Source organism: Pyxicephalus adspersus, chromosome 1 (assembly GCF_032062135.1).
Source record: "Pyxicephalus adspersus chromosome 1, UCB_Pads_2.0, whole genome shotgun sequence".
Classification (NCBI taxonomy): domain Eukaryota; kingdom Metazoa; phylum Chordata; class Amphibia; order Anura; family Pyxicephalidae; genus Pyxicephalus; species Pyxicephalus adspersus.
In genome coordinates this window covers 69,507,539-69,520,158 of record NC_092858.1, presented here as the reverse complement: position 1 = coordinate 69,520,158, position 12,620 = coordinate 69,507,539, and the positions used below count along the sequence as shown (strand labels likewise).

Here is a 12,620-nt window from a genome sequence, read left to right as displayed (position 1 = left end):
ACTGAAATCGATATTAAAGGGATACATAAAACTGATAAAATGTACACGTATGCTTCATGCTGAGTGATAGTAAAAAAGCAAGGACATATTCATAAAGCCTGTTTAAATCATAGGTCAATGACAGCTCTACTTGTACAAACATGTCAGGTCGAAATAAACCTCCTTGTAATATAATATACTCTGTGCTTTACAGGGTAATCCCATGTTACAAACCATGTTACAAATAGCAGACAACATTCCTGTCTGCCAAGACTCTTCCATTAAAAAATTCTATTGAAATTAAAATTTTATTGGCAACAAAAGGTATTACCTTGTACAATCCCCCAAGGATACTGACGAGCTTTTACCATCTTGTTTCCAATCTTAACCTCCTCCATACTTCCTACCACTGCAAAGGGTAATTGTGCCTAAAAAAACAAATAGGATTCAATAAGTGTGTTTTTACATACGATAAATGTTAAAATACAACAAAATATGTGCATATATGTTATCATTTGGTTTACGATTAGTATATTGGTTACATGCTAATTTTAGGCATTAGGATTAGATAGGGTGATGTTAGAGTTCAAGTAGAGTGATGTTAAGAGTTCAAATTATAAGGGTTATAGGAGTTTTTTTTCTGTATTGGCATGGAGGCTAGTCAGAGGAACCAGACAAAGAAGTGGCGGACCAAGCATCTGACACACCTAGAAGCATGTCAAGATTTAAATCAATAAGCTTTGCAAGAAGAATAAAGATTAGAGCAACAGGTGGTGGGGCAGGTGACTACAACCTTAGGCATGAGTGACCTTGTAGGTATTATGCATTTTTGGGATGTTTTCCATGCAACATTTTCATCACAACAAAATTTCATTTTCAGAGGTGAAAAAAATTTTGCATCTCTGTGAATTAAGTATTTGTCCTGTATGAAGTAGCACATAATACTCAAGCCACACTAAGCTGAAGACCTAGTATTGTGGTTAACTCTTCCCACATTTAGTAAAATAAAAATGATGTGCTACATAAATGCAAAGTATAAATGTGGTAAAAAGTCTTACATTCATGGAAGCATTCAGTTTACTAATGCTCTCATCATCTGTTGGGAACTGGTAGATTTGGACTCCATTGCTGACTAATTCACTCATCAATTTTGTTTTGAACTTATGCAACTCAGACTTCGAGATTACATCTGCTTTTGCGATAACAGGAATGATGTTCACCTAGGAGAAAAACAAGAAAGACAACAACTATATTAAGGTGAGGAATGAAGATTTAAAACTTCTTTGACAAATGTATACATTTATTGTTTATTTTGTGGACTGACTTCTGAACTTTTGATTTAGGTTACACAACAGGACATGCCCTTTGTGCATTTAGGATAAATTAAATCGTGGCCTTGTTTATCCAGTCAACTTTAAAAAAAATCCATAACTCTGCACTGAACATTTGATCCATTTCATATTCTTTACTTTGGGTTATGCGATTTCACTATACGTTTCTCTGAAAAGATTTTTATCAACTCCAAAATGTCCAATTTTTTTAATACCACCAAGGGTACCAGTAACCAATGTACCTCTGATCATCACCTGAACTTCCTAGTACACAATTACTGGAGCAGGTAACATTTTTGTAAAACATACTTGTGCACGCTCAGGAAACAGGTTGGAAGAATGCTGAACTGATGTAATTATAAGAACTATTTAACCTCCCTAGCGGTAACCCCGAGTGTGACTCGGGGGTAGAAAAAAGTTGCTAAAAGTGGTAACCCCGAGTAACACTCGGGGTTGGAACACCTACAGAAGGTTAGTAAATACAGCGATTACCTGATCCGTCGGGGTGCCGTGCCGTCCAGCGCTGCGATTTCTGTCTTCTTTCTTCTGCATCCGATAAGTCACCGGGGGAGTTCCCGGTAAGGTTGGTGCGTGTGTACGTCCCTGCAATACAAAAAACTGTATTGAATGCAATACATTGGATTTTAATGTGTAAAAGCAGTACATTGTTTTCAAAAACATTTATTTTACAGTATATATAATAGTATGAGTATAATGTGTATTTTTTTTAAATATATAGATTTTTTTTAAATTATTCAACTGTTTTTAAATGATTTTGTGTTTCAAACTTTATTATACTCATACTAATATATTATACTGTAAAATAAATTTTCATGAAAAACAATGTACCGCTTTTAGACATATAAAACGGGAAAGAAATGAACCGCTAGGGAGGTTAAAGAAAACTTACTGAGAAAACTTTGGGGGCTGCCATGGCTTTGGCCTTAGCACAATATGAGTCACTAAAGTGCTAGTAATGTCTGTGGAAAGACAGGACTCCTGATTGGCAGCAAGTGTTTTCAAAAGAAAGACAACCTATGTATATTTTAAGTGCAGAAATTCCCTAATGAATGAAAATGCACTGCCTTTACTTTAAAAAACATATAGCACAATAAACTTGACTGCTGGATTTTTTTTTTTATAATCATTTATTATAAGTTGCGAAGTCCAAAAACCTTTTGTGGTATGTGCCCCCTTAACAATGCACTAACTATTTCTTCCTGTAAATACAATTTATTGTTCATGTTCATCAAGAGTAGTCATCTGATGTTGACAGTTACCATTCATATAGAAAAAAAAAAAAAAAAGAGAGAAGGGAGAAGTGCACCTGTTTACACTCAATTAGAATACATGAAGTGAATCCTAAAAGAGGTTATGCAACAGCCATTCTAAAGGCCATGTATATTTTCAACCTAAACTCAAGTGAGTGTAAATAGCTCACTTTTTTAATCATTCAAATAACTTTGGAATAAAAAGTTATAACTTTGGGGCATACTTGTCCAAACAGATACAATGGTAAATACTATTGTTGTGTTGTTAACTAGAAAAACAGATGGTACGCTTATAGCTTAACTCCAGCCATAACCTTGCAGTTACTCGGATGTTCTGTTTTTTTTTTTAAGGCATTTTTAAAAGTAAGATAGAACCAACCTAATAGAAATACAGCGGTATCTAGCCTCTAGTCCTGTACAAACCATCCCTAGCCTGGCACTTTTATATATTTGATTTCATTTCTGTTATTCAAGACGAATCAGCATCACATGTGGGCATTACCCAAGTGGTCCGCATGCAAATGCCCAAGAACACTGAATCCTTCAGATTGACATTCATCAATTGGGCATTTTGATATTTGTAAGCCATCCTCCAAGAGCCAGTCCACTGTCTGTAAGAGAACTGGGGGCTTCTGGGAGGATTACCAAGGAAGGGTGTTGTGATGTTTTCCTGAAGCTATGTACAGAACCCTGACAGGACTTATTACCAGCTATACAAAAAAACACAAAGAATGAACAATGCGATCTCTGGGTCTGTAATGGAAACAAATGTTAAAGAAAAAAAAAACTTCACCAGCATGGTTATAAAGAATGAAGGAGAAACGAGGGAAAGGCAAATATTAACAGATTAAACTTGAGCTTGTTTTATGACATAACTCCACTTTCTTTCAATAAACAATTGTACACACACACAGACACACAGAAATAAAGCTCCAGTGAAAAGCCAAACAAAGTGTAAAATTACCTTGCTGTCTAACTTCTTCATGGTTATCAGATCAAGGGATTTAAGTGAATGTCCAGTGGGAGCAATGAAGTAAAGGCATGCATGAATGCGGGTGTCATGGTATTTGTACAATAAACGCTTTATCTTTAATTCTTCTTGCAAGTAGGCTTCAAACTGTGTGTCAATGTAGTCCACAATGGGCATATAACTGAAATAACATGAAACAATTACTTGTATGGTTAAGGAATCTGGCTGCTTACCTATAAATGAAACACCCTAAATACAAAATATATCAATACAAAATTACAACCTACTTTATGTGATAGAGAAAAGGTTAACCCTTTCTCATGTTCTTTTATCTGTCTGTTTTACAATTTAGAGAATTCCCTTCTCTTCTGTTATGGTTACAAATATAGCAAATTAAGGTAATTCTTAAGGTCTGTACAGATTCTAGATTTTTTGTCACCAGAGAACCGATCCTAATTGTATTGGGTAAAAATCTAGAGTATGTATATGTGTCTCATAAGGTCCTTTAGCAATCTGTCCTATATCACTAAATGACTGATCACTAACTATACATATTGTTAAGTAATAGGTGGGGTGCCTTCCATTTGTGACTCCCCCCCCCCCCATAGACAGGATGCTCACAGTCTCTGCAGGCATTTTTTCACTCAGTGCCACCCAAAAAATGAACATTTTGAGTAACATTTAAGTGTCTTTACAGAGCTTAAAAGGGACAATTTAAATATTTAAAAAATGACAAAGCTTCTCACCTTTCTCTAAGTCTAAACTTTTTTTTTCACATTTTTTGAATATTAAGGTTTTAATTAGTAATTTGAATATTAGGTTTTTATTGAGAAAAAAAACTAAAATAATTAACAGCAAGGTAAACAGTAGTAGAGGACAGTAATACAATTTTCAATACTCAATTTTACTTTACAAAGTACAGATATCAGACCATAGTAGTGTTGCGTAACATTCACATTGTTTTACATGTTTTTAAATGCCTTTACCATCTTTGAATGCATTTATGGCATTTGTAAGTGTTTCAAGGCATTTTAAATTCTTATAAATGCCTCTAACCTCTTCTATTTGTTTTCAATTGAAGCATTTATAAACGCTCCCATTGATTTTAATAGAAGCAGCATTTATAAGCGTTTTTTAAGCAGTTAAAAAAAAATTAAAACAGAAAAAAAACTTTCTCTTTAATGCCTAAAATGTGCAGCTCACAAGTGCCCTAGTGTGGACTGGCTTTTTGGAATTTCAAACATGGGCATTTAAAACGCTCATAAAATAATCCGTGTAGACTTAATATATCCAAAGCTAAAGGCATAACTGACACAAACAAAAGTTGCTAGCATGTACAGTTGTTTGATAGAAGAGTTATTTTTGTGAAACTGCCCACTGTACATATGAGCAATGTTTTTATGTAGAAGAAGCTTCAGTGGGATGGCAATGACAGCTATGGAACATGGGAGAGCACAGAGCTATCACACATCAAATTCAGAGATGAGTATGCCATGATGTACAATTATGCCATGCATACAATACTTGCACAGTATTGCTCCTATAGCACACAGTTGCAATAAATCAGTTTAATATCACTTATATCATTGATGATTTCTAACAGAAAGTTTTGAGTGACTGAACTGGTACTTAACAGCTAAGCCATTACCGAAAACTGTTGGTAAAATAACCATTCACATATCTATACACATTACAGATCATTACAAATCATCAAACAATTGTCATACAAACCTGTCTTCTTTGTTTATCTGGTCCCCAAATCCAACTGTGTTCACAATGGTCAATTTCAAGCGTACATTGCTTTCCTGGAGGTCATAGGTCTGTGATCTGAGATTTACGGATGGCTCAAAATGAGTGGATTCATGTTCTTCAAAATTTGTATTAAACAGAGTATTTATTAACGTTGATTTTCCTATACCAGTTTCGCCTGTAATGAAAAAATATATAAACAAATCATAATATTGTAATGTTCAATCCTTTATTAACACAATATTGTGCAGGGGCACTAGCGATTTCTTTTTTTTTAAAAAAAGACTGCAGGGCAGAGTGGGGTGTCCCAGATTTTCCCCCATTTTACATGACAAATTATCACAGCCGAAGTTTGGGAACACTTATTATTCCGGACACATGCTAATCAACAATAAAAGTAAGCATCTAGGCTTTGCTTGCTAGGGACAACCTTTTTCAACTTGAAGGGCGGTCTTGAATGCTGCAGGGAACAACACACATGAAGTGATATGAGTGCACAATTCTCCTGTGAACCCAAACCCACCCCTGTATCATAAGAATTTGGTTGAATGTTGGTGGCCTAGAATTAGTCTGGTACTGGATAATGGAATTTCTGCGGGGGACAGGGAGTATTGCTGTGAAAGTGATCATTGTATTTTGACTACTACTTGACATTTTTTTTTAAACCTCTAGTGGGACTTCAAATTCTATTAGTCAAAGTTCTCAGTCTATACCTCAAAACTCATTTATTTATCCTCTTTTTACAAATGTTGTTCCTGCAGTATGCTCAAGTGGAGACACTACTGAATATTATGAATGGCAAGATCTCTGCAAATGTTCTGGAAAATCACTAATACTAATTGAAAGGATGAACTGTAGCTGCCATGAATTTGCAGGAAATGGGGTTGGGTAGTCAAATTATGTTTTGGGATGTCAGCCAATGCTGACTGGCTGACATCCAATGTAACCTCCAGCAAATACTTGATGGGAGTGAAATACCAAATCAAAAAATATCAACCAACGGACCTCTTCATTTCTACTGTGCAGATACATGTTCATTTATAAACTCTAGCAGCAATTCTAGTGTCCCTGCAATAAAGTCATCATTTGCACAATGTACAGTATGGCTCAGGGTTACACCCATTATAATAATACAAAAGTTCTTGACCAACAGTGGTAGGATTATAGTGAAAGTTGAAAAGGGCACATACAGCAAACAAAAACAGAGAAGGAATCATAAAGTATGCTGAAGTATAACAAGAGAATGTATTGATTATGAACAAAACAAAAGTGAAAATGTGTAGGCAGGGAAGTGGTTTCTACACACACATATATATATATATATATATATATATAAATAAAACAACTCTATAAATGAAACCATAGACCAGCCAATATACCTGCAAATGATCATTATATTTTCCATCATCACACTGTAATCTTTTTGCTAAAAAGCCTACATTTAAACTTACCAATGCACAAGATGTTGAAACAAAACCCTTCATGGACGGATCTACTAACAAGCTGATCTGGTAAACTGTCAAAGCCCACGTGACCAGATAGAGGCAAGTCCCGAGAATTGTCATTCTGCTGGAGAAATAAAAGAATTCATTTTTTTAAGATGTACTTATATTTTAAAGTGAAAAAAAGGGGAAAAAAATGCTTGTAAACATAGGAAATCAGACATGTGAGACACGAGGAGAGAGAGAGAAATCGCTAAAATGCGACACAGACTGCCAAGGTTTTTCTTACTTTATCCCAAACTGTTAAAAGACTTTAGGCTATCTTGTAATTAATGTACTTGTAATCTGCTTTCAAGTCAGCCTGAACAAAATTGTTTCTTTTAAACATATAAATACACACAATGTATAAAATATACAAATACTAGTATTTCTTACTACAAAAGTCATACCATGTAACTAAGTAATATTTTTCACATGTCCACATATGTATTTTTTTTTGTTCCTCTATACAGTTTAATTCAAGGCCAGTGTGCAGTGCACAGAAAACACACTGCAAAATATTGGTATTAGGGGGAATATGGGACTAACTCTTTTATGGGAAATCTGCTGTCCTTGTGAATTGGCATGCACCTAAAAGTTTGCATCCTTAAATACAGTATATTTATTTTTTTTTTTAGATCATCTGCTCATCAGATACTTTTTTCTTCATTACAAATAAAATAAAATCAGTAGACAATCACTCCATTATTCTAGGGAAACTTACTTTTCTTGCATCTCGATTATAGTCGTTGGAGGGGCTCTGTGGGGCTCTCATTCCAAGATTTGATTGGTAAAGCTGTAACAAAAGAATAAAATTAAGTATTCAAGTTGCTGCAGATATTTCCAGTTTACAAAATCACAAAACCATGTTATCTCATTGAGACTAGGATTTTCAAACACAAAGCAGCACACTATGCCAACAATTCAACAGCAAATTGTGATGGCACGTACCATTTAGTTTAAAAAGGAGTTAAGCTGCGTACACACTTCCAATTTTTATCGTTGGAAATGAACGGCGAACAACGACGAACGATCGGGCAAAAATTGTTTGTAAAAAGAGTAACCAACGACGCCGATGAACGAGGATAATCGTTGGAAATGAACGACCGGACCGGCGGATCGGATGACGATCGTTGACCATCTATCGTGTGTACGGTCGTTCATTGATCGTCCATGGTCTGAGCATACGCGGTGAACGAACGTTCGCTCACTTCCTGTGGTGCACGTCACTTCCTGTATCGTTCAAACAATCGCATCTATCGTGTGTACAATATCTGCGAACGATCGTGTCGTTATCGGTATGTACAGGATCGGTGCTATACGATCGTTCGCAGATATCGTGCAGGATCGTTCGTCGTTCGTTTACCAACGATAATAATTGGAAGTGTGTACGTAGCTTTAATCTGTGAAAAACAAACAATGGCAAAGCAATAACCCAATCCTTATAAAAGCAAATTACATTTATTTACCAAACTGTTATCTACCATCTTCATAGTTTCAGTTTATTATGTAAGAATGAAATTAAAAAATATCTTCTTCTGTCAAACATACAAGACAGCAAGAATTTTTACAAAAAAAATGACTTGTTTGCTTTTATTCTGTAGATAACTGGGAGAGAAGCTCCGTCTTTATTACAGCAACATACTGTCAAACAATACATGCCAAAAGTCCAACATTTGCTGGATTGAAGAATGATGGTTATGTCTTTGGTCACCAGCTGAGAATGTCAAAAACCCTTCAAACCATTTCCTAAAGAAAAACAATGTAGAAAACTATGCCGAAAATATTCAGCTAACTACACTTTTTGAAAAGTTAGATTATGCCAATGCATTCCGGCCCCTTCAGAATTTGTTGTCACACCGGTACGGCATTGCATGAAAAACACCCTTCTTTTGAAAAAAGAAAATTGTAGGGTTTTTTTGAGGTCTCCACCTACAGAATCTGGTGAAAGGTTAGTGTGGTTTTTGTTCTACAGCCTTACTCCTACTTAATGTATTTTCCTAAATAGGGTTTCCCTTAATGAAAGGTTAGCATGTCAACTGGAGTACCAACATTTTTAGAAAAGGTCTTCAAGTTTCCACCAAGACAAGCGTCAAACCCCTCCCTACACTACTCAAATCTAAAATTAAAGGACTGCACTGTAATGGAATAACACAATCCCAGAAGAGCAAACGACAAAAAGTAAATTATGCATCCAGAAAACACAAAATACATTCTCACTGCAAACACACCAAACATTCAATTAATTGCATTAGGGAAGCAGCTAAATTGACTTGTCTTCAGGTAAAAAAAAAACCCTTGGTGTATGTCCACCAAGTCTTCTTCAATATGCAAATTTTCTACACAACTTATTCAAAACAGAACTTCCTCCAATCAGAATAGTTGTTGAGATGCCTTATCATTCTGAACTTGCTACCAAGCTCATAAAAGTTGCATCAGTTATTTTTCTCTCTGTTATTTGGCTATGAATTGGTAAAGACCTGCCGGACATTTTTTTTTTACTCAGAGAATCTATCTATCTATACAACTAATCTTTACAGAGAACATTAGAAGCTGGTTCCACAGAATGAGGTAAAAACTATAGCAGTTTTGATATTGGTGATCATTAATCTTTTATCAGTAAAGCACCCTGTGACAACCACCAGATGTGTCCAATCTGTGACAATTATTTGTGCATAACAAATATCCAGAAATTGCTCAATTTTGTTTGTATCTGGATAAGATTCTTTGGGTTTTTAATGCTCATATTAGATAAACCCAACATTAGTTTAATTGGTAATTATTGCCTGAAAATTTTCAGGAAAATGAACGAGCAACAGATGGAATCTTATACATGAGTCTCCACCTACAGTATCATGTTTTTCAGACTAAGTTTTATACAGCAACAATTATCCCTGCAATGACAGCTGAGTTGTACAGGCTGATCACTGCAATTGCCAGCTGTTAAGAAGTATGAGCGTTCAAAATCAGATTATTGTAATGATTTAGTAGATGGAATTACAAGGAGCCTCAGCACGACTGTCTACATTGCTAATAAATGCAAAGGACCAAATCTCAGAGATCCTAAAGATTTTCAAAAGTCACCAAGGAAATTGTAGGCAGATCTATGGTGTCATAATGCATGGTCTGACCAGTGGTGTAACAGCTCATGGATTATCATTGCTGTTGTAATGGATAGGCTATTCTGTCAATATGCAATGGCCATTCAATATTATTATAGCCCATGGCGACATAATACAAGTACAACCCTCTAGTTTAGGGTTTCCCAACCAGGGTTCCATGGGAACCTAGGGGTCTTGTAAGAAATGAGCAGAGATGCACAAAGTTAGTAAAAAAGTTAGTGACAAAAAAAAAATAAAATAAAAAAAAGAACCAGTCAAAACTAAGCCTATGTATGTGTGACCTCACATGTAGTCCGAGAATTCCTTGGTACATAATGTTGCCTAATAAAGCTTTGCAGCCATTCACATTTCTTTTACCTAAGGGTCTCCTTTATTTGATGCTGTAATGCATTCTCAGAAGTTTGGGGATTGTATGGCAGTTGACAGGGCAACATCTGCAAAAGTTATACTGATCTGACCCTTCATACTTAGGATGAAAAGTCACCCTGAGTCAAGTAAGGTAAAGGTGGAACTCTTTTTTACTCCCATACTATTCATATTCTATGGGGGATTCTGTCATCATTCCAGATGAGATCACAGTACTCTAGGCGTCACAGAGTGATGCTTACACACGATTACTGGACCGCCGATTTAAATATGTGCCTTCTGCAATACAAAATGTAATAAACACCCAAAAGCAAACCAGAAACAATATAACAAATGTGCCAATGTGTCTTGTGATTAAAAAGAAACAGTAACAGAAAACATTCTATTCTAACATTCTAACATCTAACATCTAACATTCAAATAACATGATACAATAACTCTGAATACAATCCCAAGTACAAGATTTGATTACCTAATAAAAGACAAACACATGTTTTTGCAATATTCAGAGTACTTCTTTTGCACGGTAAAATTAATATTATATAACTTATTATTTCATAGTTTTAAAAGGTCATTAAACCTCCTCATATTCAGGTATTTTATTATCACCAATGAGTAGATTCAATCCGCTAAACTCTGGCAAACTCAACAGCTTCCCGATTCTCCTCGCTGATGTTCAAAGCATGCATGCCGGACTCCTTCTCACAACTGGTTTTATCAAAGTGTCAGTTTCTTGAGGGAAGTTATGAGACACATTTGCATTTTAGATTTCTTATATGGACATTTATTTGAGGAAGTTAGTGTTCATGATATGAATTCCATTTCTTTATTTTTCATGCCTTTGTTCAGATTTTACAGCAAACATGACAGTGACAGGGGCTGAGACAATAAGTTACAATTGCAGCACAAGCCCCTGAAACCCAGACAAAGCTCATGAAGGACATTAGTAAACACCTAGGTGATTCATCTACACAATGAAGTCTGTATGTTCTCATGAAATAATGCTTCCAGCTAGCCTACATTCCAACAGTGACTGAATACAGTGATGGCTTTGGTGAGCCTGACAGGAAACACATTCATGTGAGTGACCTTCTTCTAAACTTATTCACAGCTCTGGAAACAAATATGCATTCCAGAGAGAGCACACAATGACAACCTGAAATAAGACCCCTGTTACTACAGCCCAGCTAAATGTGTGCAGCAGCACTTTATCAACCATGACTTCCAGGATTTAAGTGCTGTGTTAGCATATTTGTCATGACCTATGCAGAAAAGAATATATGCTCAGGATCTGAAAAGGATATCTGTTACAGTTACAAAAAAATTAAAAAAAAATTAAAAAAAAGTAGTGCTTTGGGTGATTACAACTTTTCTGATTCTACGTATCCAGGAAAAGTATCCACTAGATAAATGAGCCACCTATCTATGTCATATAAATGTAATTAAAGAACAGAGAGAAGAAAGGAGGTTTGAGGCTCTAGGTTGTTGTTCAAATATAAATAGGTGTATTTGATATTTTTTACGTCAGTAGCAAATAGTAGTACATTTATATACAGTATTTACCTCTGTCCTGGTAACCATTCACAGGACAGGGGTTCAGCATACTATACATGTAGGCAACTATTAAATATCATTACAGTATCGTGAAGATATTTGACCGTAACGTATTGTACACTAATGTGACGCGTTTCGCCTGGATGGGCTTCCTCAGGGGCAGGTTTTTTAGCGTACTTAACGGTCTCCGTCACTGGAATATTGACCCAAAATGGTCAAAATGAAGAAAAGTGTATGAGAGTAGGATCACAGCTGTAAGGCTTGCTTAATGTAGATGTGTGCCTGTTCTGGCCAGATTTATATTAGGATATATTCATCCATCAGAAGTTTTTGGAGATGGGTAAGAGGATAGGACAGTGCCTTCCCAATGTGACAGTTTCACTGATTTCAGTATAACCTTAAAGCCTATCCTAAGGCAATAGATAAAATTACCATGAGAGCCAGGCTGCCCCCACACATTATGGCTTTAATGTTTGTTTTCACCAAGTAGAACTTTTATTTGCTTTAACCATTGCATCCACCGACTTCCTCTTTTTGTGCAATTGGTCCTCCCGAGGCTCCATCCTTTTGGCACTTGGTCCTCTGGTCACAGACCTGATGTCCTAAGGCAGGGGTGTCAAACTCAATTTTGGCCCTCTGTGTATTTTTAACAACTTAGACAAAGTCGCGGGCCAACCTTAAAATTTATTGAAAAATTTAAGGACATTTTTTCTTCTTATTACATATCAACCCTATTCATATGGAAACAAAGAGGTTTTGCTTTACATTCAATCTGGAATAAGTTTATAATGGAGAGA

The 12,620-nt window shown here is 35.8% G+C and overlaps 1 protein-coding gene across 4 annotated transcripts in view; it reads right to left on the bottom strand.

Annotated features, from left to right (window-relative positions):
• The window catches only part of SEPTIN10 (septin 10), a 35,412-nt gene that overhangs the window by 13,155 nt on the left and 9,637 nt on the right, over window positions 1-12,620 (bottom strand). For 2 of the 4 annotated variants that reach the window (XM_072413481.1, XM_072413483.1), the window contains 6 exons: window positions 7,506-7,577; window positions 6,752-6,869; window positions 5,283-5,478; window positions 3,546-3,732; window positions 1,038-1,199; window positions 311-407 (listed from right to left, as the gene is read on the bottom strand). In XM_072413481.1, coding sequence (XP_072269582.1) covers window positions 311-407; window positions 1,038-1,199; window positions 3,546-3,732; window positions 5,283-5,478; window positions 6,752-6,869; window positions 7,506-7,577 — 832 coding nt within the window. The remainder of the gene's footprint in view (window positions 1-310; window positions 408-1,037; window positions 1,200-3,545; window positions 3,733-5,282; window positions 5,479-6,751; window positions 6,870-7,505; window positions 7,578-12,620) is intronic. The other 2 variants (XM_072413482.1, XM_072413484.1) reach the window with 1 other exon arrangement.